At 42.9% G+C, this 26,198-nt stretch overlaps 1 protein-coding gene across 1 annotated transcript in view; it reads left to right on the forward strand.

Annotated features, from left to right (window-relative positions):
- The window catches only part of NDUFA8 (NADH:ubiquinone oxidoreductase subunit A8), a 38,003-nt gene extending 12,867 nt beyond the window's left edge, over positions 1-25,136 (forward strand). The window contains exons 2-4 of the mRNA XM_069241538.1: positions 10,551-10,714; positions 21,523-21,688; positions 24,888-25,136. Of these exons, the coding sequence (XP_069097639.1) occupies positions 10,551-10,714; positions 21,523-21,688; positions 24,888-25,025 (468 nt within the window). The 3' untranslated portion in view covers positions 25,026-25,136. The remainder of the gene's footprint in view (positions 1-10,550; positions 10,715-21,522; positions 21,689-24,887) is intronic.
- Positions 25,137-26,198: the final 1,062 nt, after the last annotated feature.

Genomic DNA, 26,198 nt, shown 5'->3' on the forward strand with positions numbered 1-26,198 from the left:
AGGCACTAACTTCATGTCTGCATACATGAAGTCTCTGTGGGATGCGTGTGGTGTAACCTACAAGTTCACCACACCCTATCACCCCCAGTCTAATGGTCTTGTGGAGAGATTCAACAAGACCCTGAAAGGCATGATTGGTGGCCTCCCTGAGGCCATGAGGCGTAAGTGGGACGTCCTCTTACCATGCCTTCTCTTTGCTTACAGAGAGGTCCCCCAGAGGGGGTAGGGTTCAGTCCCTTTGAGCTTCTCTATGGGTACCCTGTCAGGGGACCCTTAAGCATTGTCAAGGAGGGATTGGAGAAAGCTCCAAAGGCACCCCCTCAGGACGTGGTCAGCTACATGTTGGCCCTCCGCAACCAGATGACCCGCTTCTGGAAAGAGGCCCAAAGTAACCTTGAGGCCAGTCAAGAGGTAATGAAACACTGGTATGACCAGAAGGCCACCCTGGTAGAGTTTCAACCTGGAGACAAAGTGTGGGTAATGGAGCCAGTAGAGCCTAGAGCTCTCCAGGACCGCTGGTCTGGCCCATTTGAAATCAAGGAGCGGAAAGGGGAGGCCACTTACCTAGTGGACCTCCAAACCCCTAGGAATCCCCTAAGGGTGCTCCATGTGAACCGACTAAAGGCTCACTGTGAGAGGTCGGAGATCAACATGCTTCTGGTCACAGATGAAGGAATGGAAGAGGAGAGTGAACCTCTCCCTGACCTCCTCTCTGCCCAAGAAGGTGATGGGTCAGTAAGCGGGGTCATTCTTTCTGACTCCCTGACTCTAAACCAGAAAGGAGACTGCTATGAGCTGTTGGAGCAGTTCTCCCCCTGTTCTCCCTTACTCCTGGACTGACCCACCTCTGTGTTCATGATATTGACACCGGTGACAGTCTCCCTGTGAAGAACAAAATTTACAGGTTGTCGGATAAGGTGAAGGCCAGCATCAAGGAGGAGGTCTCCAAGATGTTGACTCTAGGGGTTATCGAGAAATCCAGTAGTCCCTGGGCCAGCCCAGTGGTGTTGGTCCCTAAGGCTACTGCCCCAGGTGCGAAGCCAGAACTCCGGTTCTGTGTGGACTACCGGGGTCTCAACTCAGTCACACGGACTGATGCTCACCCCATCCCCCGAGCTGATGAGCTCGTTGACAGGCTGGGCGCTGCCAAGTTCCTGAGTACGTTTGATCTTACTTCGGGGCACTGGCAGATCGCCCTGACTGAGGGGGCTAAGGAAAGATCCGCATTTTCAACCCCTGATGGCCATTACCAGTTCCGGGTGATGCCGTTTGGATTGAAAAATGCCCCCGCTACCTTCCAACGGTTGGTTAACGGGGTCCTAGCTGGCAAGGATGCCTTCTGTGCAGCCTACCTGGATGACATAGCTGTCTACAGTTCCAGCTGGGAGGAACACCTGCTTCACCTCAAGGAGGTGCTTCAGGCCCTGCAACAGGCAGGCCTGACCATCAAGGCTAGTAAGTGCCAGATTGGGCAGGGTTCCGTGGTGTACTTGGGACACCTAGTGGGTGGTGGCAAGGTGCAGCCACTCCAGGCCAAGATTGATACTATCAAGGCCTGGCAACCACTGCGAACGCAGACTGAGGTGAGAGCCTTTTTAGGCCTCACAGGATACTACTGCAGATTTGTCAAGGGCCATGGTACCATTGTATCACCCTTGACAGAGCTCACTTCCAAGAAACAACCTAGGTTGGTGAATTGGACAGAGGCTTGTCAGAAAGCTTTTGACGCCCTGAAGGAAGCCATGTGCACGGCCCCCGTGCTCAAGGCCCCTGACTACTCCCAGGAATTTATCGTGCAGACAGACGCTTCAGAGCATGGCATAGGGGCAGTCCTAGCACAGCTAAATGAGGAGGGCTGAGATAAACCGGTAGTCTTTATTAGCAGAAGGCTATTACCACGGGAACAGAGGTGGAGTGCTATTGAGAGAGAAGCTTTTGCTGTGGTCTGGGCACTGAAGAAGCTAAGACCCTACCTGTTTGGGACTCACTTCTGGGTCCAGACAGACCACAGGCCCCTCAGATGGCTCATGCAGATGAGGGGTGAGAATCCAAAACTCTTGAGGTGGTCCATTTCCCTACAGGGGATGGACTTTACGGTGGAACATCGCCCATGGGTTGACCACGCCAATGCTGATGGTCTCTCCAGGTACTTCCGCCTTAGCGATGAGAGCTCCCAGGAGGTCGGGTAGCTCTCCCCACTTTCAGCTGGGGGGGACACATGTTAGACCTGACAGCCTTAGGGTAGTCACCCCTAACTTTTTGCCTGCCTCCCTCCACTTTGTGGACACTGTTTTTGCTGGTTTTTAGACTCTGCGCACTTTACCACTGCTAACCAGTGCTAAAGTGCATATGCTCTCTCCCTTAAAACATGGTAACCTTGAATCATACCTGATTGGACTATTAATTTACTTATAAGTCCCTAGTAAGGTGCACTTTATGTGCATAGGGCTGGTAAATTGAATGCTACTAGTGGGCCAGCAGCACTGGTTGTGCCACCCACTTAAGTAGCCCCTTTTCCTTGTCTCAGGCCTGCCATTGCAAGGCCTGTGTGTGCAGTTTCACTGCCACCTCGACTTGGCATTTAAAAGTACTTGCCAAGCCTAGAACTCCCCTTTTTCTACATATGTCACCCTTAATGTGTGCCCTAGGTAACCCCTAGAGCAGGGTGCTGTGTGGGTAAAAGGCAGGACATGTACCTGTGTAGTTATATGTCCTGGTAGTGTGAAACTCCTAAATTCGTTTTTACACTACTGTGAGGCCTGCTCCCTTCATAGGCTAACATTGGGGCTGCCCTCATACACTGTTGAAGTGGCATCTGCTGATCTGAAAGGAGCAGGAAGGTCATATTTAGTATGGCCAGAATGGTAATACAAAATCTTGCTGACTGGTGAAGTCGGATTTAATATTACTATTCTAGAAATGCCACTTTTAGAAAGTGAGCATTTATTTGCACTTAAATCCTTCTGTGCCTTACAATCCACGTTTGGCTGGGCTTGGTTGACAGCTCCTTGTGCATTCACTCAGACACACCCCAAACACAGGGTACTCAGCCTCACTTGCATACATCTGCATTTTGAATGGGTCTTCCTGGGCTGGGAGGGTGGAGGGCCTGCTCTCACACAAAGGACTGCCACACCCCCTACTGGGACCCTGGCAGACAGGATTGAACTGAAAGGGGACCTGGTGCACTTCTTAGCCACTCTTTGAAGTCTCCCCCACTTCAAAGGCACATTTGGGTATAAAACAGGGCCTCTGCCCTACCTCATCAGACACTTGCTGGAGAAGAAACCTGAACCAGAAACTACATCCTGCCAAGAAGAACTGCCTGGCTGCTCAAAGGACTCACCTGTCTGCTTTCTACAAAGGACTGCTGCCTTGCTGTTGGCCTGCTGCCTTGCTGAACTCTTGTCTGGCTGTGAAAGTGTTCTCCAAGGGCTTGGATAGAGCTTGCCTCCTGTTCCCTGAAGTCTCAGGACCAAAAAGACTTTCCTCTTTCGCCTGGACGCTCCGTGCGCTGAACATTTCGACGCACAGCTTGTTCTGCGGCGAGAAAAACGCCGCACACCGACGCTGAACGACGCGACGCTCTTGGGACGACCGAAAATCCGACGCACGGCTTCACAAGGACAACGCCGCCCGACCTCTAGAGGAGAAATCGATGCAGCGCGTGCCGTGAGATCGTAATTTCGACGCGCAGCCCCGCAGAACGACGCGCAGCCGGAAAATAAGCAGGAAAATCCACGCACAGACCCGGGACATCCGGTAATCCCCGCGATCCACGAAAAGAGACTGTCCGCGCGCCGGAAAACGACGCACGACTTCCCCACGTGGAAAATAACGACGCAAGTCTGTGTGTGCTGAGGAGAAATCGACGCACACACCCTTTTTCCACGCACCTCTTCTTTTGTGGCCCTCTGAGGAGATTTTTCCACGCTAAACCAGGTACTTGTGCTTGAAAGAGACTTTGTTTATATTCTAAAGACTTTAGACACTTTATATCACTTTTCAGTGATATCTCTACAATTTCCCATTGCAACTTTATTCTTTTTGACCTACAATTATCCTGATAAATATTATATATTTTTCTAAACACTGTGTGGTGTATTTTTGTGGTGCTATATGGTGGTATTGTATGATTTATTGCACAAATACTTTACACATTGCCTTCTAAGTTAAGCCTGACTGCTTGTGCCAAGCTACCAGAGGGTGGGCACAGGATAATCTTGGATTGTGTGTGACTTACCCTGACTAGAGTGAGGGCTTTTGCTTGGACAGGGGGTAACCTGACTGCCAACCAAACAACCCATTTCTAACAGTGTCCTTTCTAATTGTTCCAAAACTACTGTCTGCCTGCATGTTGGATTGTTACATTTAAGAGAGCAGAGGAAAATGTGTACAATTTCATGAAATTTCAAAAGTGCCCAAAACCTAGCTGTCATGTAGGCTATGACGAGTGCTGTCCCATTGGAAGAGTTGGCTACGGTAGTTTAGCACCAAAGCAGCAGCCAGGGCAGCTGTTTGCACTTAATAAATAGGTCTCATCATCACCTCAGAGAGAGTGTGTGTGTGTGTGTGCCAGTCTGTTTGCCCGCCCAAGTGAGGAGCTGGGCATAGTTTGGATTCATTCTGAAGCTCTGAAAAAAACCAAACTGGACCCTGGCTCCTTGGTGGGGCACAGACATGTATGTAAGTCAGTGTGGCAGACGTGGGGTTAGGAGTAAATGTTAGGTTTGATTTAGTGAGGATCTGCCCTTTAAATATTACGTAGCTGAAGCAGTTACAAATACCAGGGTTCCACCGCTGCTCCATCACGCACACAGCGTTCAATCTCCCAGTGCCTTGGTGTTGTTTCTTATTTAATAATGTCCCAGTCAGAACTTTGAAAAAAGAGCACCACTACAGAGCCTACAAAATAAACAAGGACACATCTCTCTGGCCCTTAAACCCTCCCCCCCGTGCCAAGCCCTTTTTTTATTTTTGATTATTATGTTTGGCTTTTGGGAATAGTTTGCACTTAGGCCTCCATAACTTTTTTCCACATAGGCTAGCCATGCCAAATTTGCATCCTTTTTACAACATTCTGGGGATTTTGAAAGTATTCCCTGAAGGGGACTGTGAAATTAGCCAAAATATAGCAAAATGTTCATTTTTTGGGGCAGAAATGTGGGGGGGTGGTGCTGCAGAAGAATGTGGGTGGTGTTTTTTTTTTTTCCTGCAGATGGCATCAACTAAAGAATTGCAGTGCTAAAATAACCATCTTCCCTGCTTTCAGGAACAGGCAGCCTTATCTCAGACAATCACATTTTTTAACGCAGTTTTGATATTTAACATTGAGATAGCCCGTTTTCCTATTTTTTTTTTTTTTTTTTGTCCCTTCAACCTCCTTCCAGTCTGTGGTGTGGTGGAAACGGATGAAAAACCCTTGTTGGATCCTGGAAAGCTATCGGTGTCTGATAGGGAGACACAATTCTGAATTTGGTGAGAAGAAACTAAGTGTTGAAATAAAAAAACATTGAAAATTAGCAGGAAAAAGTCCATTTGTGACAGTGTTTTCATTTATAACTTTTTGGCTGAGTTTACAGAAGCAATATACCATTACATCTGGTAGGCCTTTCCGTTGCGGGGATATATAGGGTTTGTGGGTTTTCCAAGAACTCAAGGTACCCTCAGCCAATAACTGAGCTGCACCTTGAAATGGGTTTTCATTGTGTACTGGATATAGGGTAAAATATAAAATGTGAAAAATGGGTATCAGGGAAACCTATGTATGTCCGAAATGGGCTCAAGGTATGCAGTTTAGAACAGTGGTTACTTGCACATCTCTGAATTTGTGTTTACCCTTACCAGCTTGCAAATTAGAGGGCATTTCTCAAAATGTCTTCTTTCTTACACACTGGCTTACATTTGAAAGGCACAAATTCAGAGAAGTAAAATTGGTAAAAACACTTGTTCTACTTTTCTTTGTTCCCCTAAGCCTCTCGATACAAATGGTACCACAACTTGTGTGAGTAGACCTAGTGCCTGTGATAAGAATGGGCCCAAAACACAACATGGACACATTACATTTTTCCACTGAAAACCTTTTTTTTTTTTGTAATTTTATTTTTTTATTTTATTTTTTTATTATTATTATAATGTGCCTAGCTGTGGATTTTGGGCCATAGCTCAGCTGGCGCCTAATGAAACCTAGCAAACGTGTACATTTTTGCAAACTAGACACTTGGGAAAATCCACCGTGTGGTGCCTTAGGTTGCTGTCACCAGGTTTTCGTACCCAAATGTCCTTGAAGACTTCAAACTTTGCTAGAAAACTAATTTTCCTCACATTTCTGTGATGGAAAGTTTTGGAATATGCAGGGAGCAACTTATTTCCTTTGATGTACCATTCCCCCAAGACTCCAGGTAAAAATGGTAGCTCACTTTTTGTTGGGTAGGGCTAGTGGCTGCCACAGGAAAGGTGCCAAAACGCACCATGGACACCACCAGTGGTGGCCCCTCCGCTATGGTGGAGGAGCATCTCCCTGCTGCTGAAAGCAGAAAAATCAAAGGATAATAAGAGTATTTTATTATCCCTTTATTTTTCCACATTCGTTGGGGCGGGGCCAGCAGCCTACATGTCTACAAGTGGAGGAGGACTTTTGGTGCGCTTCTAAGTGCACATGTTAGTTTGGCCGTCTGTCCGAGGCTGGCCAAACCGACATGCGCACTTAGAAACCCCACATCTGGCTATATTTTACAGCCGGGTGGAGACCAAGCGCAGTGCCCCAGTCCTTTCCTGAGTGGAATTTTCTGCCTGCCCAGGCCAATTGTGACACTTCTTTCATGCTGTGAAGAAGATGAGGCGGCAGATCATGGAAGGCCTGGTAAGCTTATAAATAAATATGTATATGCATATATTTTTTTTTTTTCTGTCACACAGACACACAGACCCACACAACCCACACCCCCTCCCCCTTTTTCCTGGCACGAGCCACGACTGGGCACAACATCCTTTGATTGGAAAAAATGACCCTTTTTTTTTTGTTTTTTTTGCAATGGGCCTAGCTGTAGCTTTTGGGTCTAGCTTTGCTGGCACTTAGGGGAAACCTAGCAGACCTGCATGCTTTCAAAACTAGACAGCTGGGGGACTTGCATGGCTGTCACCAGGATTTTTCTTTTTACCTAGAAGCCCTTGCAAACCTCAAACTTTGCCTAAACTCATTTCCGCACATTGCTGTGATGGAAAGTTCTGGAATCAGCTTGAATGGACAAACTTCCTTCCATTTAGCATTCTCCCACTTATCCCATTAAAAATGCTGCCCCACTTGTGTGGCTGGACCTAGTGCCAGCCACAGGAACAGATCAAACCTAGGTCAATGAGAGTCAGAAATGCAAAGAAATGTGTGATTTGTAGTCTAATTTTGAGGCCTGCAGGGCATTGTGGGTAAGAAAACTTTATGGAATCCAAGAGAGGCACACCACCCTATACTCCCCTGGGTGTATTGTTTTCAGAAAGGCCTGGTTTTCTGTGTGGCTGCCAAACCCAGGCCCAAAAACTACAGCTACCCCTTTTGTTGATGTTACCGCATTTCAACTTGCACCCCGTACTTTTGCAGGCACTAGGCCCACCCACACTGGTGAGGTACCATTTTTATCAGGAGATGTGTGAGAACGGTCACAATCCGGGTGATCCTGTGGCAATGCTGAAGCATTATTATCAAAATAAAGCATCTAAAGCAGAAGCAAATACTGATCACGACTCATGGTTTCAGGAAATATAGCAGTTGCCATCAAGGGACTAGTAGAAGACAACAACAGCTTCCTAGTCCATCCCAACAAAAGAGTTAAACCTCAGAACATCTTCAACTCATCCAGATTCGCAAGAGTCCACCAGATAGCTCTAGAGTGGGACTCAGGTCTGGCACTTTTGTCCGTCAAATACTGTTCAGCATACAAATGAGTCCGGTCAGCAGTCTCATCTAAAAATACATCATCCATAAACAACTGAGAGAAATTATAGCCAAAAAGTTTTCAGTATTGATGCTGCACCCTGCAACACCACTAAAGGCAGGCAACACAGGCTGCACCACATTTGGGTCAACCCAGGGTTTATCACTTCCAATGGGAAGCCTTTCATCCCCAGGCTGCTATCCAGTTTCCTCTTGCTGCACTACTCCTCTAAAACAGGCACCTCCTTCGCACTGAGAGTGTCTTCATCATCAGACGATTCCTCTCCGACGTAAAAATTCACTGCCAGAATCTTAGACTTCCTCCTCTGCGTCAGATGCAGAGTCTGTCTTAGAACCATGGTCGAAGGAGGATTCGAAACGTAAACCAACAACCTGCTGAGCTGTAACCCTGCAGTTAACCATAATCCTTACTAATAAAAGTAACCCAACAAATTAGTAAACGGTAACCAATACTGTGTAAAATAACTAACAATCTGTGGCTTTATCAAACAGAAAGTAAAATTAGTGGCATATAGTAATCTGGAAGGAGAAGTAAATCAATACAAACCACACAAATAACTTTATCCTCAAAAATGATGCCACTCACTAAGGATGGTTCCAAGCCAGCCAGAGTACCACAGGGGCTAAAGATATTCCCTGGCTCCTAGTATCACTGAGAGTAGAAATCTGAATTGTTTGAGCCATCTTAAAAACACAGGAGGGCATTGGCTTGTTTTACCACCTTAGAAGTTTGTCTGAGTTTTGAGATCAAACATAGAAAGCTGATCACATAAACCATGCTTCTAAGAGACTCTAGTTAAACGCTTGTGTTTACATAAGAAATTTGAAACAAACAAAATTTTTTTTTTCTTAGGAGTACTTAGTTAAGGGTGCATTTGTGATAGAACTTTATAGGTTGCAGACCATGCTTACGGTTGACTTTTGCAGAGTTTTCACATGTTAATTCATTTGCAGTAGGATGATTAAAATAAAAATGAATAAAATATTCATCCTTTATGGCCAGTTTTGTATAGATGAACATTATGGATTTATTCGTGCCTAGGGTCTATCAGAGCAATGTATCTGAACTTTAGAATATATTTTAAAATGAGTACGGGTATTATACTAATCGTGTTTAAAACACTTTCATTTGTTTCCTTTATATGAATGGAAGGAGGTTTACAAAAGGCTAAATCCTTTCTCTCCAGTTACATAATTCATGGTAGTCTACAGGCTATGTGGCACTTGATAGTCAGACTGTTGTGATCTACCAAAGCTAATGGCTTTGTCTGTGGCTTGAATCAAGAATACCATTTATTTACAGCATATCAGTTAGGTTTGGCAGTGGGAAGCAGGTGAATCTGGTTCCTGGAATTCAGTGAATTATTGAATTAATGTAATCTTGAAAATCGGAAAGGCTATATTGATACAGATCTGTGAGCTGGAACATATCATCAGACATAGCCATGGTGCAGAATGTATGAAGGTAGGGTGAGAGTTGATGCCTTATTAAAACACAAGCGAACAATTCTTGTTTTCTTTTGTCAACAGAGTTGAGGAATGTCACTTAGTGGACATAAAGCTCAGAGACTTTCAGTCCTTCACATTCTCTTGTCACCGTGGATCCCGTTTGTACACATGTTTTTTTAGCATAGTCAAGTTAAGCTCCATTTTGCCTTTTCAATAAGGTTTTGAATTTTTCATCAAACAGACCCAGCAGTCACACTGTTTTTTTTGTCACTGCTTTTGAGTGGAAAGCTTAGAAACCAGCAGTGTCAATGTTTGGTGATGTAGCTCTTCGTGTGAGAACGAAGATGACAACAGTGCTGAAATAGAAGGAACTTGGTGCATTACTTGAGCCACATAACCATATGTTTACAGCAGATAGTTTTGTTTTTAATGTACTAGCTCAGTGGTTCTTAGCCTGTGGTCCGGAGACACCTTTGGGTCCGAATAGCCTACTTAGGGGGGTCGTGACTACTTAGAAAATTAAATGATATTAACAGATTAATAGTGTTTATAAATAAAGAAGCAACATGTAAACACTAACATTTTAAAATGTTCTCTAAATGCAAAGGAATTTGAAATTATAGGCTAAAAATTTAGTTAGTGTTTTCGAATTGATTTGTAGGAGCAGTGCAAGTGTGTTAAACAGAATTTAGTATTTTAGTATGGATGATGAGTGGCCTCAATTGAATTTAGAAAAAAAAAGCTCCAACTTTCTCATTATAATTATATATATATATATATATATATATATATATATAATTTTTTGTGAATATTTAATATTCTGTATATTTGTTTGAATGTTTCTATATTTTTAGTGTAATGTTTTGTGAATTAAATAATCATAAATGCTTTGGCCGGGGTCCACAGCTTCCAGTAACTGCTCATAGGGGGTCCCCCCGGATTCCAATAATGATTCAGTGGGGGTCCAGGGTTCCAATAATGATTAAGCAAACGTCCACAGAAGTCAAAAGATTAAGAACTACTGTCCTTGCTGATACATAGAGTTGTGAGATGTTTTGTTTCAGCTGTGAAAAAGATCAGTGCAGTTTTATTTACACAGCAGCATTTTAATGCGTGTTATGAAAAACACTAACAAACTTTCTGAATATTCCAGGTAAACGTTAGTTCGGCCGTTCTCAAAGGAGCCGCCCATCACTATGGCGCACAGTGTGACAAACCCAATAAAGAGTTTATGCTTTGCCGCTGGGAGGAAAAGGACCCGAGAAAATGCTTGAATGAAGGGGCCAAAGTAAACGAATGTGCCCTGGATTTCTTCAGGTATTGCTTTTACCAGCTATATTCCACATGTTGTTAACTTGTACTCGTAATTTAAAGCAGTTATTATTGTGCCAAAGTTAATTGAGAAATTGAAAACAAATTAGGCATTTCCTAGGAAGCAGCTGTGACTGAGGATAGGTTGCTGGCTGTGTGCCACTGTCCGAAAGTAAATAAAATATTGCTGTAATGAGACAAGCTGTGATCCCTGTGACACTGATTTGAGGAATAGAGGATTGTTGAACAAGACTTGGACCAACATTCCCCATGCCAGGATATGGCTCAGTTGATGTATGCATGGGTTTTGCCAGATGCCCTTTCAGTCCAATCCAAGCAATGTTTAGCCTTCAAAGGGCAGAAGACTAATCAAAGGGCTCTGAAAAGAAGTATAAGTGGGCATAATTGCTTGGCCAAAGGGGCTGATGGATCAATCTATGTCTGACAAAAGTGTAGTTGGGAAAAGCTGTTGTATTGTATTATGTTTTGGTTATAGTCAGAAAGGAAGATAATTTCCACATTCACTCAATCTGAACTGTGGTGACTGAAAGCAGTTTTTATCCCATTTTTTTCTTACATAAGAATAGGGCTAATCTCACTGTCCCTCCACTACTGCTCAAAAGGGTAATTTGTCCCAGGGGTCTCCCAAGTTCATGATGGACTTCACAACTTCACTGACTAGAGATGCTATTAAAGTGCTTTTAAAAATCATACATGGACTTAGCAAGAAATTAGCAGCAGCTACCCAGGTGGGAGGTTACAGCCATATACTTTTAGTGTTTACGAAGACAAAAATGTTTTGAAGTCAAAAACCCACCCTATAAATTAGTGGCAGAATTCATTTTTTTTTTTTTTTTCAACATAAATGTTCACCTCTTTTATTGGTCTGTATATACATACATACGTATTCCTTCAATTTAATTTTCCATCTCGAATAGCCCACTTCTAAGTAAATTAGCTGTCATATAATTTGACATGTGTAGTCGAATTGCAAGAAAGAAATAAGTATAATTCTAATGGCAATATAGTATATGGTTATCAAATAAAAATACGGCCTGGAGTACAGCTCAGTTCTGTAACTGAAACCAGACTCAACTCGGCTCTTACAAACAGCATCTTCTATTGTCTTGGTCCACAAAGGAAACTTCTCATCTTTTATCATATTCCCAATTACCACAGTAGCTCGATAATTTGTTATCTTATTTGTCCTTGGCACAAGCAGTACTTCTCTAACAAGCATCTGACTACATGTCACTAAAATGCAGCTGTGGCGTGTATATTATACGTATGCATCCTCTAATGAGCACAGTTTCTTTTGATCTCACCCTTAGAACTCTGTCTACGCTACTTCCATGCTCTAAAGGTTTTACGGCCTGTCCTCCTCCCTCTACCAACCTTGACGCACACAGACATCGTGTGTCCCCCTTTCAGGTCTGCCATGAGTTACACTTCCTCCTAACACTGGTATCAGAAAGTGACTCAGACTCTCGTGTGGGTGTGTGTGTGACCTTCTAAATTATCTGTGGTATGCGAGGACTGGCTGTAACTGCTTTGCCCTGCACCTGGCCTTCCCCTCCGTTCTCCTGTCTGTCCCTGTACTCCATTTTAACATGGTACCCAGGTTCAGGCCTGTACTTGTCTCGCACAGAGTACACTTCTGCACGTTTCCCTCTTAAGCCTTGTGTTGACGAGTGTGGGCCTTCTTTCTTTTTCTTGAGGCCTACTGCACATGTAATCTACTTTAAAGGGGAGGAGAGGGAAAAGTAGAACCAAATGCACAAATCTCATCATTTAGGGTTTTACACATACATAGATACATACATACCTGAGATTGGCATGACTCTAGAGTTATTTTTGGCCTGGACTTAAAAAGGAAAGGGAGATACGTCTGTTTGCATGTTCCGCTCCTGCAGCCCAAGCTTCCCATACAGGAATCCATGTCACAAGCTGGTTCAGAAGTGTTTTTTGCATCCACGGGATGGATGAAACCATAAACATCTGGCGAACTGTTGGTTATCAAACACACTGTCAAGTGCAGTGCATCTCCTGTTGAGTTTAAAAAAGTGAGGCAACATGCTCTAGAGACCAGCAGATCTTGTTGTCTGTTTTTCTTTGTCCAGACAAGAAATGTTTGGGTTGATCCTGATGCAAAGAGTATGCAGTACTCCAAAGTAATCGCGAGCAGCAAGATTGACACATTTAAAGGCATATGAGCCTCCATGATTATTGGGAAGTCCTTAAACCCATCAAGAATTTAATCAGCCTCCGACTAATCAGAATGAGTGGGGGGGCGGTGAACAGAAGAGGTATTCATAAAGCTACCCCCTCTTTTCATTGAATTCTCGAAATTCATTTGCTTATGCCTGCTTAGTCTTTGTTCCTTTTTTTTTTTAAAACGCTCTTTATTTTATTTTAGAAAGCCAGAACGTTAACCATACATATCATCATAAAATATAAAAATCAGTGTCACAGCGAGTACATAATCTTGATTAGTTTTAATGCACAAGATTGTATTAACTTAAATATTTCTTGTAGCTCATCAGCAGCAGAATAACTGTTTCTACTCTCTCCCTCTCCCCCAAATTTTACCGTATTTTTCTGTGTATACCCTACATTTATACACATATCGGTCAGCTTTTGCCCCCTTAATCCATTCCCTGTGACCATTCTGCTACCATTGGGGTGGATTCTGACCTTCAGTGGCCTACTATGTCTCTTTTAGCAGTCATAGTTTGTCTTGTTCTTGCGAAAGGGACATTGGCAAATGTATGCTTATACTAACTCTACATCTAGTCCTCACACATGCATGTGCCTACTGAATGACAGACACTTGGGTCAGCAATATTGTTTAAAAAAAATAAATAATAACAATGTTTTAAAAATGTGGAGCAGCAAATGGCCACGGTCATTTCGTCCAAAAAATTACTTTATGTAAAAGAGGGCCAATGGCTAAAATGCAACAGAAGAGTGGGTTTGAAGGAAGCAACAGTGAGTGAGTGTGGGAATTTAAAAAAAAAAAAAAGAATAAGACGTGAAGTTTAAAGCCTGGGTGAAGGGAAGGGGAAGAGGGAACAACATGGAGTGCATAGGGGTGGTATAACAGTAGAAGCAGCACATAAAGGAGAGAGCAAGTGTGGTGCACAACACAGAGTGCACGTGTTTGGATGTGTAATTGTGACAGCAGCACATGAGAAAGTAAGAAAACACATGCACTCTGGTGGAATGCTTACAGAGAAAGAAATAAAAACGAGTTCCCTCGATTAGAGAGATGGGAGGATATACGTCATCCACTCTAAAAGAGGCTATGCTCTAGGACACAGACAAAAGAGGGAGACAAACGATCAAATAAGAAGGACGCAAATGAGAGTGACAATAAAGCCTATAAATGGTTAGCAGTGGGTGAGCTCTAATTCCACTGTATGTATTTGGTACGATCCACAAGAGGCTTTCCCTTACAGACTACTAAAATCTGTCTAGTAGTTGAGACCTATTACTAAAGTATGCAAAACACACTCAAAACACTACATATGCAATAGAAATCAAATGTATACAGTTTAACTTGTGCGTTGTTAAAAGATGATCAATTCGTTAACATTTTTCATTTTCATCGTATCTAGGAAAAACCTTCATTTATCATAGTGGGTTCTGTTCCTTTTCCCTGATAAGGTAGGGGTTCATGTATTTGTTTCTTCTTAAAGAAAGGGCAAGGTGAAGCCCTGTTGTACTTTGGGGTAGTAGCTTTAAAAGCCTTTTTTTTTTTTTTTTTTTTTTTTTTTTTTTTATCAGTACTTTCAACCGTAGATTCCTTACCAACATAATATTCCCAGGTGCCAGACTGGAACCGGAAATGTTCACATCAGCGTTATCCTTCCTGCTAGGTGACACCATGTGGATCTTCGCAGACTTTATTTTGACGTCTGTGCCCGTAGAACCATCCTCTGGTTCCTCTCAGACTCTAGTGCAGACTTCCACTCTGGCTCTAAAATCTGCACCAGCCCTTTCTCCACAGATGGCGGTCCCATCTTTGCGGTGGCTGAAAGTCAAGTCCCTGCCGATTTCGGGGTCTGGCCTCGAGCTGAATCTGTTTTGACCCTTTCAGAGGTCACACCATTAATCCACTACAGTGCGCCCAGTCCCAGTATGCTCCGTTTCAGGCAAAACACTTCCCGTTCCACGTGGCCTTTCTCAGAAGCTTCATCAGCTTTTTGGTTAAGGTTCTGATCAGCCCGACTATGATGACTGAAATGATAGGGATGTTTATCCCACGCCTGGAAGTCTAAACTTATGTACTGGCTTAAGTATTGCACTCAGGACTGGCTTCATTAAAGCTCTTGCTCTCATGAAGCCGTGATTGACACTTCCGGAAACTCTGGGGAATCTCTGCTGTTGCACACCAGTAAACGGACATGTGGGCAGGCATCATAGACCGCCACTTCTTACCAGCACGAATTCCTAAGAATTTGGTGGTCGGTGCTTTCACCAGTAAGGATAATCCTAGTGGCTTCCCTATGGCCCCTCTGGACAAAGGAAAAGAACTGAGACATTCCGAAAATGAATTTTCTCCTCCGACAGCTTTTGCGATTAGACAATGCAGTCTACCTATTAGGCCATTATAAGCACTCTTTTTGTGATGGGACTAGTGGTATCTTCCGGTGGTACAAGAAGAGGTTCGGGCACCTTTGGCTAAGACCATTTAGGATGGTCAGTATGAGGGAAATCAAGTCATCGGGGCTGGCCTGCTTACTACTGACTGCTTAGGGTGTATGGTGGGCACTGATGTGGTGCTCACCCACCATGCGTGGATGTGATTCACTGGCTTATCTTGGCACACGCAGGCATCTCTAATGGATATGCCTGTTGATTGGTCCTGCCCTTTTGTCAAAAATATTGATTCTGCCCTAGAGCACTTTAAGACAACAGAGCCACTATGTGTTCTGTGAACCCGCCTAACCTTGAACAAGTATTTCCTCAGCAGTTCTGATCCTGTTGAGGCAATTCCGGGGCTTGCCATATAGGCACTGCCAAACTCCACCACCGTAGCGCTCACCCCAATCTTTTCCGGGCAGAGTGTGGGGAAGAGGCAGACATTGTGAATGTTACCAGGGGCACTGTCTACTCATTCTCCAGCCCTGGCGTCATCCGCCTTCAAAGCACTTTAGCTTGCCCTCTGAGGCACACGCACACAACTACCCTGTTGGCAGTAGTATTGTACACGTTCTTCCAAGGTGACAGACTATCACATATGACGATTGGGTCCTCCAGATCTTCCAAAAGGTCTGTGTCCACCCATTGCTTTCTGACCCACCTCAACTTCCTCCCACATAAGATTGCTTTCAGAGAAGCAACTCTTTCTTGCTGCAAGAGGTGCTAGTTCTGTGTGCCAAAGAAACCATTGAGAGGGTGCCAACCTCGGAAGAAGTGACAAGTTGTTACTCCTTCTGCTGCCTTGGCTTCAGAAGGATGGAAGCCTTCATCGTTTTTTAAATTTACGCCCTCAGAATGCCTTTCTCTAAAAGTACAAATTTAAAATGTTCAGTGTGGGTAATGTTTTGTGTGCCCTGGAACTAAGCAATTGGATGGTTGCATTGGATCAGCAGGATGCGTATTTTCATGTGCCTGTACTGCGCTCACACAGACCACTACCTGAGGTTCAGAGTCGCAAGAAGCATTTACGGTTTGCCTTCCACCCCTTGGCTGTTCACAAACATGATGGCAGTTGATGCTGGACATTTTTTTTAAAAGTTGGGGATACCAGATTCAGGGGTGTGGAAATCCTATAGCACAACGCCCAGGACATATGGTTTGGGGTCAAGGACAACACATTTTCGTGTTTATTTTGTCATTGGGACAAGTAGGCCTAGCCCTGTATAGCACAAACCCGTTGCCTGCCAGTTTACAAGGAAGGGAACTGTCTGCAGTTGAGGTAAAATTTGTGTCCTTATGGTAATGTTGTTCAAACTTTTATTTATGGTTCATAAATGCAAACTTTTATTAGGGTGAGCACTCTAAATAAACGTTCTAAGATCACACTGAACTACTGACCGTGATTCCTGTAAAAGAAATGTCTGTACCCACAATTGAAAAGTTTAACAATGAGGCTACGTATAATGCCCCTAGAATGCTCTGATTAGATGCAAATATTTGCAGAAGCTTGTAAGCAAGATTGGTGATTCTTAGCTAAAACAAAATGTTCAGAAAAACATGCAAGTAGGAAAAAAACATTTTGTGAAGTTACTGAGAAATGATGTGTACTATTTCCTTGAAGTATAACTTAGTAAACTGTGTTGATGCATGCTAGTATGTACCAAAAATATTCATAATGGAAAATCAGTGTAACCATTTTTAACAAGATTATGAGAACCATGAAAATAAACAAGCACTGGCAAAGCCAACTGATCCAACATTGGTGGTCAGTCTTTTGGTTTTGTCAATGCATGTCTTGTTTTGACATGGCTTTTGTAACACTTTATTGTTGTGGGAACTGCCAGGTCCTCACCATTGTAACAAACATTGGCAAAAGCAAAAAGAAAAGTGCACGTTGCCACAGTAGTTTCTGCCACTGAACTAAACTACTTTGTGTGCCAATATGCTCCCTGTGGAAGAGCAAAAAGCTTTCCCTCACAGTAAAGTCAGCCAATAGAGGAATAGGGAGAGAAATTGAATTTTAAGGAAAGCAAAATGTCTTGGTTTACACCAGATCTAATTAGGGGCCAAGTTTTTAAAGAAAGTCACAAAAGTGCACCCATGGTGTATGTCTTTCCATTAGTGGCTTTCATGAATTTACAGAAATAGATCAGGAAATCATACTCCTAGAAAATATTTGTGAACAGTATTTTAGCACAAGCAGATATGCATGTGTAGATTTGCTCATGTAAAAATCTGTAGAGCATTTGCAAGTTCACTTTCCCTCCCACCACATTTTCCCCAACCCTGAAAGAACTTCTGCTTCTGCCCTCGTCCGGAGTAAATTGCCGACCATTCTGTGTATGGGAAAAGATTAGAGAAGAGCTGGTGAACATCCTGAAAATATGCATTTTAGTAGGTTTGCTCAGACTCAAAGGCATTCCATCCCTGGAACTATTGCTTACTGCTTCCTCCAGCCCCAGTATGTAGATCTGCGGGAAAGTGGCATAATAAGGAAATTACTATAGTAGGGCTTGAAACTGATAGTATTCAAGCCCTACTATAGTATTAACCCTGGAATAATCAGAAGGGCTATTATCAGAGCTCCTAAAGAGAAAGCTGAAATTATTTGTCACCACATTACATGGCACCAAAGGGACAAGTAGATTTTTGAAGCACCCCGTCCTGTGGACAAGCAGATATTTTACTAAATTTCACACTCCTGCAGATTTCCCCTACCTCAACAATTGGCTACTGAAGCCAGGCTTATCACAGTCAGTCTTAGATGATCTCCAGACGGCTAACCTACCAACAGCAATAGAATTCTCAATCAACAAGCCAAAGTCACACTTGACTTCTTCACAGGCATCCCTATAATTTGAGCCATTCTGCAAATTATGTGTGCTGCTGGGGCCTTTCCTCTGCTGCAATGAGTCCAAGACATTCAGGCTAGGATCCCAATATTTCAGCCTCAATCCTGGATCTTGTTAAGTGCAATGCTGAGACTTGCTGGATTGTTGGTGTCATGCACCCGCTTGTCCTCTTCACCAGATGACTTATCAGTCTCTGCAGTGGGACCTGAAGTATTAGTGGGACCAGCATAAAGGAAGCTTCTCAGATGTCATTCAAGTTGCAGAGGTGTCTGTTCAAATGCAGCTTGTCCAGCAGCAGACCCTCTCTCCCCTTCCCACCCTGAGTTGACAGTGGTGACCGAGGGTCCGCAAGGTCACCTCGGAAAGGAGATCAGGTCTCTGGAGAAAAGCCAGCTCTACATAAATCTGTTGGAGTTACTTGCATCAGCTTCACGACAAGGATGGTGCAGGATTTCACGGACAACATCACTGCCATGTGGTACTACAACAATTGGGATAGAGTGGTGTCCTATGTCTAGATGCACTGCACCTCCAGAGTTGCCTGGAGTGCCAGAGCATTTCTATGATTGGGCACCACCTGGGGATAACCCCAGGGCAGACCAGCTCAGCCGGTGACATCCTGTGAATCATCAATGGCCGTTGCATCCTGAGGTGGCGAAGGACCTCTTCTTTCATTGGGAAGAGGCTTGACCAGTTCTTTTCACCACCATCTAGGATGCACTGTGTCAAGACTTCTGTGTGTTAGTTGCCAAGAACCCTGTCTCTAGGAGGTGCATTCAGACTCTAGAAGGAGCACAGGCCTTCTGTACACCTTGACGCCACTGCCTTTCTTGCCTTGAGTTCTCAAGATGATCCGGAACAGCCAAGTCCTCCTCGTAGCTATGGCTTGGGCCACAACAGTGTGGTACCCGGCACTTCTGGTTATGAGCATTTGTCCACCTGTCCATCCTATGGCTGTGGGAAGATCTTCTATCACAGCAGTAGGTCATTGTTTTGTAACAAAATCTACTCTTTCATGTGTGGAGCTTGAACAGTGACAGTTACCTGCTTTCGATCTGCCAATGGAGGTTGTAGATGTTATCCTAGCATCCAGACATACTTCTACAAAGCCTATCTGAGAAGGGCACTGGGACAAGTTTGTAGCCTGGTGTGGAGTCCGCAACACAGACCACTTGCAATCCAAACTGGATACTTTACTTTTTATTTTATCTCTTGCCCAACAAGGCCTTGCAGTGGGCACTATTAAAGGCAGATTGTTGGCCCTTTCGGCCTTTTTACATTTACTGTACCAACCATCCTAATTTAAATTGTCTGTTGTGATGCTTTATATTAAAGGTTTGAGACACCTGTTCCTCTGAAACCGTTTGTAATACCAAAGTGGGATCTTAATTTGGTGCTCCCGTTCCTCATGGTCAAACCCTTTGCTCCCATGCACAGATGTTCATGCGAACGCTGACTCCTTGAACTGTCTTTCTCATTGTAATCACTTTGGCTAGTCGTGTGAGCAAGCGCCAGGCTCTCTCAGTGCAGTCACCCTACACCACCTTTTTCCAGACAAGGTGGCGATCTATGTATGGCGCTAGGTAAACTTTTTGACCCGGTATGGGGTCTTTCAGCTCCGCCTTCTGCAGGCTGGACTTCCTGATGTATTGCTGTTTTGCTGTTGATCTGGCATGACTCTGCAGTGGGCACCGTTAAGGGTTATTTGTCAGCCCTTATGGCCATTTTATGTTTATCTGTTCAACCCTTTCTTTTTAAATCACCAGTTGTAGTGCATTTTCTGAAGTGCCTGATAAATATCCTCCCTCCAAAGTAATTCTGCTTGCTTTATTTGGACATAAATCTAATCCTGACGTTCCTTATGTGCACGCCTTTCTAGCTTATGCACATTTGCTCACTACGGCTGCTGAAGACATTCTTTCTAATTTCTATCACTTTTGCATAGTGTGTGGGTAAACTACAGGTGCTGTCTGTGTTATCTCCCTATACCACTTCCCCCCCCCCCCCACACAAATGTGTTCTATGGCCTGGAGCTACCTTCCAGCCAAATGAGGAATCACCTTTCCAAGTCAGTCAATTGCCCTGTGGACTTTTCTGATGTAGCACACCCCTCGAAAGACATTGGTGGGAGGCACCTTTGGCTTGACCCTAAGAGCTTCTAGTTTCTACAATGACCAAATGAGGGAACATCCTGTGGATGATCAGCTCTTTGTGAGGTCACTGGGACCAAAAAAGACAAGGCTGCGCAGAAGAGGGGTCTATCGAGGTGAAAATTCCTGTGCATTCAAATCTACTATTCAGTAGCTAAGAAGGATCCCCCCCCTAAGATCTGGGTGCTCATTCCTCCAGGGCCCAGGCCTCTACAACAACATTGGCAAAGAGGGTGCCGCTTCCAGATATCTGCCAGGCTGCGACATGGGCTTTGGTGCACTTGTTCATGAAATACTAGTGTCTTGAAGGTCAGATCCAGCAGGGAGGCCATTTTGCTTTCTCTGGCATGCAAGACTTCCTAATCCGAGCCCACTCCTCAAATCCTCCAATCTCGAGATGTGCTGCTGTGGTATCTGTTATAAAGGAGATGAATCTACTTTGGCGGTATCCATTAGAAGAACAAATTACCTACCTTTGGTAACTCTTTCTGGTAGATACTGCATATACTCACTCCTCACTGCCCTCCCACCTCCCCATACTGAACAGTGGACTCCTGAATATCATAATAGTTCCAGTTTGGATTTTCACACATTTTCACCTGCAATTTATCCAACGTTTTCTGAGTCTGAGGCATGGAAGGAGAAAGATTATGAAATCTTTGTGCAAGGGTGACACTTGTATGCGGTTCAGGTGGTGTGGTCCCCACAAGGCCATACTGTCCGAGCTACTGGCGTGAGAGGAGCATTTCTATAAAAGAAACTAGAAACTCTTGATCCAGTCTGGTGCCTAGAAATATACTAAGGTGAGGAATCTGTAGTTGGATACAGTTTCCATCAGAAAGAACATGACCAAATGTAAGTAAGAAACTTGTTTATTAGCCTCCGTGGCTTGATTCTGGTCATCTAGCAGGAATCAAAGTGGTGATTCAATTTCCTTTGAGGGCACAGCAAAAAAACTGTGTTGTCGTGTGAGCAAATCATCGTATTTTCACAAATATCTCATCAATTTAAAAAACCTGGATTATTTTCGAAATATAAGCCTCATAATCCATCAACATCTCAAGGGTCACGTTTTTCCTAGTGCATCCAACAATTACTGACCCTGAGTTTAAAGCGAATCATTTCCCTTGGTTTATGGTGCTAATAAATGCGTTCACTTCTTCCTTAGGAAAATTAAGAAACATTGCGCTGAGCCTTTTACAGAATACTGGACTTGTTTAGATTATACAAACCTCCTGGAACTTCGCCATTGTCGCAAACAACAGAAACTATTTGACGACTGCGTCTTTGACAAGTTGGGTTGGGTAAGACCTGATCTAGGAGATCTATCTAAGGTGAGATTCACATTTCTTCCCTCCTATTCTTAGATACAGTACCATTATTATTTGGTTTTTGAACTGTTGCCAAGCAAATTAACTAACTGTGCTGTATAATTTTGCTCAGTAAGATAAATTGTTATTTTTAGGACGTTCTGAATACCTTAAAAAAAATACATGTATTATGTGAGTTGTGCCGTCTACACTGCCAATATGCAGAATATAAATAAATATATAGCATGATTTTGTGCAAAAACAATAAATTGCAAGGAAAAAAGCTTTGCAATGTTTCTCACTGAAAAAGAGAGAACTTGCATTTTCTGTTTGATCCAAGTAGTTCTTTATGGGCCCAATTCACAGTGCATTTTGTACACATATGTTACGCTGTGGTGTGCAAAATATGCACTTAGTGGATGGATATTCCCAGTCTTAACACACAGAAACGTAATTGTTGGAATTATATGTCCATAAAGTGTATGTGTGAATGTATATATAACAATATGACAATTATTGTGTTTGGGTTCTTAAGATTAAGGCTGGATTGTGTGTGTTTCTGGGCTGACCGAGTCCAGAATTAGGTGAGCGTCCACATGCTCTTAAATTTGTGTGTAATTTTATTTCCACTTATTTGAATCTGGAAACCTATGTATGTTTAATTCTGTCCGGGACAAGAGTCAATGCGATTCCAAGGTGAGTCTGGCTGGAGTGTCCCCGAAATCAATTGTGGCAAGTAGGAAGATCCTCGTAAAAATGTTTTCTCAGCAGCAAAATAACAGGAAAAAAGGAGCATTTTGTCACAATTTTAGATGCATGGTTTCCAGTCTAAGGCCAAACCGTGCATTTATAATGTTTTATGCATTGCAATACTCGTGAAAATCTACGACTGTTGTAGGTTTTCTTAGGTATTTCCTTTTTTTTGTTGTGTGGTGTTTTTTTTTTTTTGCGTTCTGTGACTCACTAAAAACGTATTTGCTACATGCATATTTGGTTTATCAATCACGAGGCAAGTTCCCAGCTCTCAAATTGAACCTTTTTGAATCAGCCAACCAGCAAATGACTGTTTGCCTTTGAAAACTGTTTATTACAACTTATCATATTTTCTAATTAAAAGCACTTGATGATGGTGTTCATCAAGTGCTTTTAGAAGCCTTTCCTCTCTACCCTTTACTATGCATATCAGTGCAGCAAGCTGCCACCGGCCCTGATTTCTTGCATAGTTTAAAGTCCATATTCTGGGTAACTCTTTGAAAAGTATTTTCATGTCTTCCTTAAATTGTAGGCTTTTTTCATACCCAAAGATAGAGCATACACCTACAATATCACAACATGTAAAAAGAAAAACCTAGAAAGTTAGCAATGTAATGATTGAGAATGGATGTGATGAATGGGGGAGCAAGAATAAAAGGATTAAATATTGCCAAATATAGAAAATAGTGAGAGAAAGTGTCTCAGTGGAGTAATTGGTCAAACTATAGGGAGGAAAGAGCAAATAGTTACGTACTTAGCAGTCATGAGAGAAACAAGCATCAAATAGAGAAATACGGAAATTGGTGCTATCGAGAAGGGCCAAATTGAGCAAGGTGTCAGACCGCTACTTGTTCGTAGCATTAGAATTCATGAAGGGGGCTAATCAAGAAGTAGGAATACTAAATGAACAGGGTATGAAGAGTACCAAATGTGTACAAAGGAGGAGAATGCAAGACAAGATGAAAGATACAGTTGCTCAGAGAATGAAGACTGTTCATGCCGAAAGCCAGTAAAGCATTTTTTTCTTTCGTCATGGGTTGTTGGAGGGAGCATGATTATAGATCTTCACTTTGCTTGTACAGGTTTGCTGTGGTCATCTGCTACACCACAAGAAAGACCTCTGTTCTATCCTTCTCTTGCAATTTGGTCAGCAGGATAAGGGCCTGATTTGGATTTTGGTGGATGGATTACTCTCTCACAACGGTGACAGATCCCATTATTTCCTATGGGAATTTATATTTCAGCGGATGGGATATCCATCACCGTTGTGACAGAGTAATCTGTCCGACATCTAAATCAGGCCCTAAGTTATAAAATTAGGTATCCGCTAAATGGTTTGAATCGAACCTCCTTGGAATGTTTGTCTAAATTACATGCTGTCACAATGAATTGTCCAAAAAAAGTTTAGTTTAGTAGTTTTGGCTACCAAACTGTTTTTAGGGTCGAGCCTGCGTTGCATGCGCTCGCGCATGCGTATCGCAGCGAGATGCTTTAGTTATTAGAAAAGGGCTCGGAGCCCTGTCGACGTCACGTCAGTGTGTTTGATTGGTTCCTGGGCTTGCCTAGTAAAATCTGCTTGCTTTCATTAGTGGACGGCATGCACACGTCATGCCTTTTCCGGTGGTTAGCCCTCCTCGAGCGCAGCGACCAAGTACAGAAAACATGCGAGGCTCGCTGTTTTCTGTCGGATCGCGGACTACTTTTTCTCTAATTTCCTAGCGCGATTTGGCTTGGCAGAAGTCGAGCGCTTACACATTTCACTTTTTCACGTACATAAAAGCACTTTTGCCGATAGATGAAAAGTCGGGTTAGGAGTTTACAACGCGATCAGCTCTAACATGAGCAAACGCGAGACCCGTTGCATTGCAAATGCTTGTTTATTGTAGCCACTGTGAACTTCTCAATAGGTAATAGGCTTGTTCTATGTCGTAGGTTATTGGCACTGCAGATCTACCTTAACAGTTTAAACATCATATGTATTGTTGTTTTGTGTTATAGGACCTTATAAGCACAACATTATCTGCATGTTACAGTTTATATTTTAGTGCAGTAATTCTTATCTATGTTAAGTCATTATTATTAACCATGGATATCATTTTTATGTATTGAAAACACGTTTACTTTAAAAAATGCCATAACGTTTTAAAATGTTTAATTTAAAGACAAAAATGTCATTTAAGTTTGGTAGTGTATAACACTGAACTAAAACTATATATATTATCAAAATGTGAGTTTAGGCATTTTGGACTAGTTAATTGAGCGCACAAGTGAAATGTGTGGGATTAAATTGAGATTGATGTTCAGTGTGACTTCAATTTTTGTTTCAACGAAGTTAATGTAAATAGATGTTTGACTGGGACATTAAACCTACTACCAATTGACGTAATGCATTTGATATCAGTTTTTTGGTTTCAAAAGCATATATTTTTATATGTAAACAACCTGATTAACATATTATACTCTTCTTCAGGTCACAAAAGTGGAAACTAGCCGCCCGATTCCTGAAAATGTGTACCACTCTCGTCCAAGACCAGAGCCGAATCCAGTTATCGATGCAGAGCTGAAAGCTTCCAAGCACGGCAGTAGACTCTTTTTCTGGAGCTGGTAGCAAAACTGCAAGACTTCAGCAATTCAGAAGAATATCTGATTGTGACTTTAAAAGTTTGTGATCGTTTCAACAGTTTGTGAAGTAGAAGAAATAAAGCATAATGTCCTAATAGCCTTGATGGATTAACTAGTCTCTGTGTATCATAAGCACACAAAAGCAATATTCTTAATATCTGATTAAAAAAAAAAAAAAATCATTTCACGTTTTCCTACATTTCAGTGACTTAGTGTATACCATTTGGCTTGCTAATCGCTATTCTCATGATACTAAATATTTTATGCACAGCCACCCATTTGTCAACCTATACATTATGACAGGTTTGTGCACCATTTTAACTTAAACATATTATATGCCTTTGTAGAAGCAACATTTTGGGAAAGACCATGGTGTCTGTATAGTCTCACCTATTATACAGAAGTAAAATGTTAATCGCGAAGTGCTTAGTTCGTAGTTTTCTGTGCACCTTTTGCCAATCAGTATTTATGCTGTTTTTTTCCACACCAAACGTGGTAGTTCAGTTTCTTATGTGAAAGCGTGCCTGCAACTCACTTAGTGAATGGATAGACTTCAATCACATGACGTAAATTGGTAGCAGTGAACGTGACTACATGGTCACCTCCACACAATCACTACTGTATTGTTGAAATAACATGTTTATGTGAAAATTGCAAAGGTATCTGTGAGATACAGAAAGTGTTCTGATTGATACGTCTGACATAGATTCTTCACCTTTAGAAGACTGAATTGCACAAGAGAATATTTCCTGCAGTGCTCCCTTGTTTCGGGTGTCTCTGTAATGGAGCGACCCGGCTTATAATCACCGTCCCTATGCACTGTCAGTTCCTTTCTTTCAGTACCTTTGCTCGCTGTCTTTCTTCCAACAACGTCAAATTCTTACTGTGACAGCGCTAGGAATGATGTCCTCCTCCAAAGACGACAGGAATCAGCGTCAGGACTGCAGGAAGCAGATGTCAGTCACAGGCTCACAAAACATGCATTTATTAACTGTGTATTTGTCACCCCAAAAGGGATATTCTGGTGCTGTCATAAATCAAAACCGAAACCTATTCTCTGGTCACAGCTCGGTGTAATCAATCTGCCCATGTGCACTCAAAAGTGACCTGGGAAGTAGAAAGTAAACTTTTTCATCACCTAACATAAGTTGTGGTTGAA

This window comes from Pleurodeles waltl, chromosome 6, assembly GCF_031143425.1.
Source record: "Pleurodeles waltl isolate 20211129_DDA chromosome 6, aPleWal1.hap1.20221129, whole genome shotgun sequence".
In the NCBI taxonomy this organism is placed as follows: domain Eukaryota; kingdom Metazoa; phylum Chordata; class Amphibia; order Caudata; family Salamandridae; genus Pleurodeles; species Pleurodeles waltl.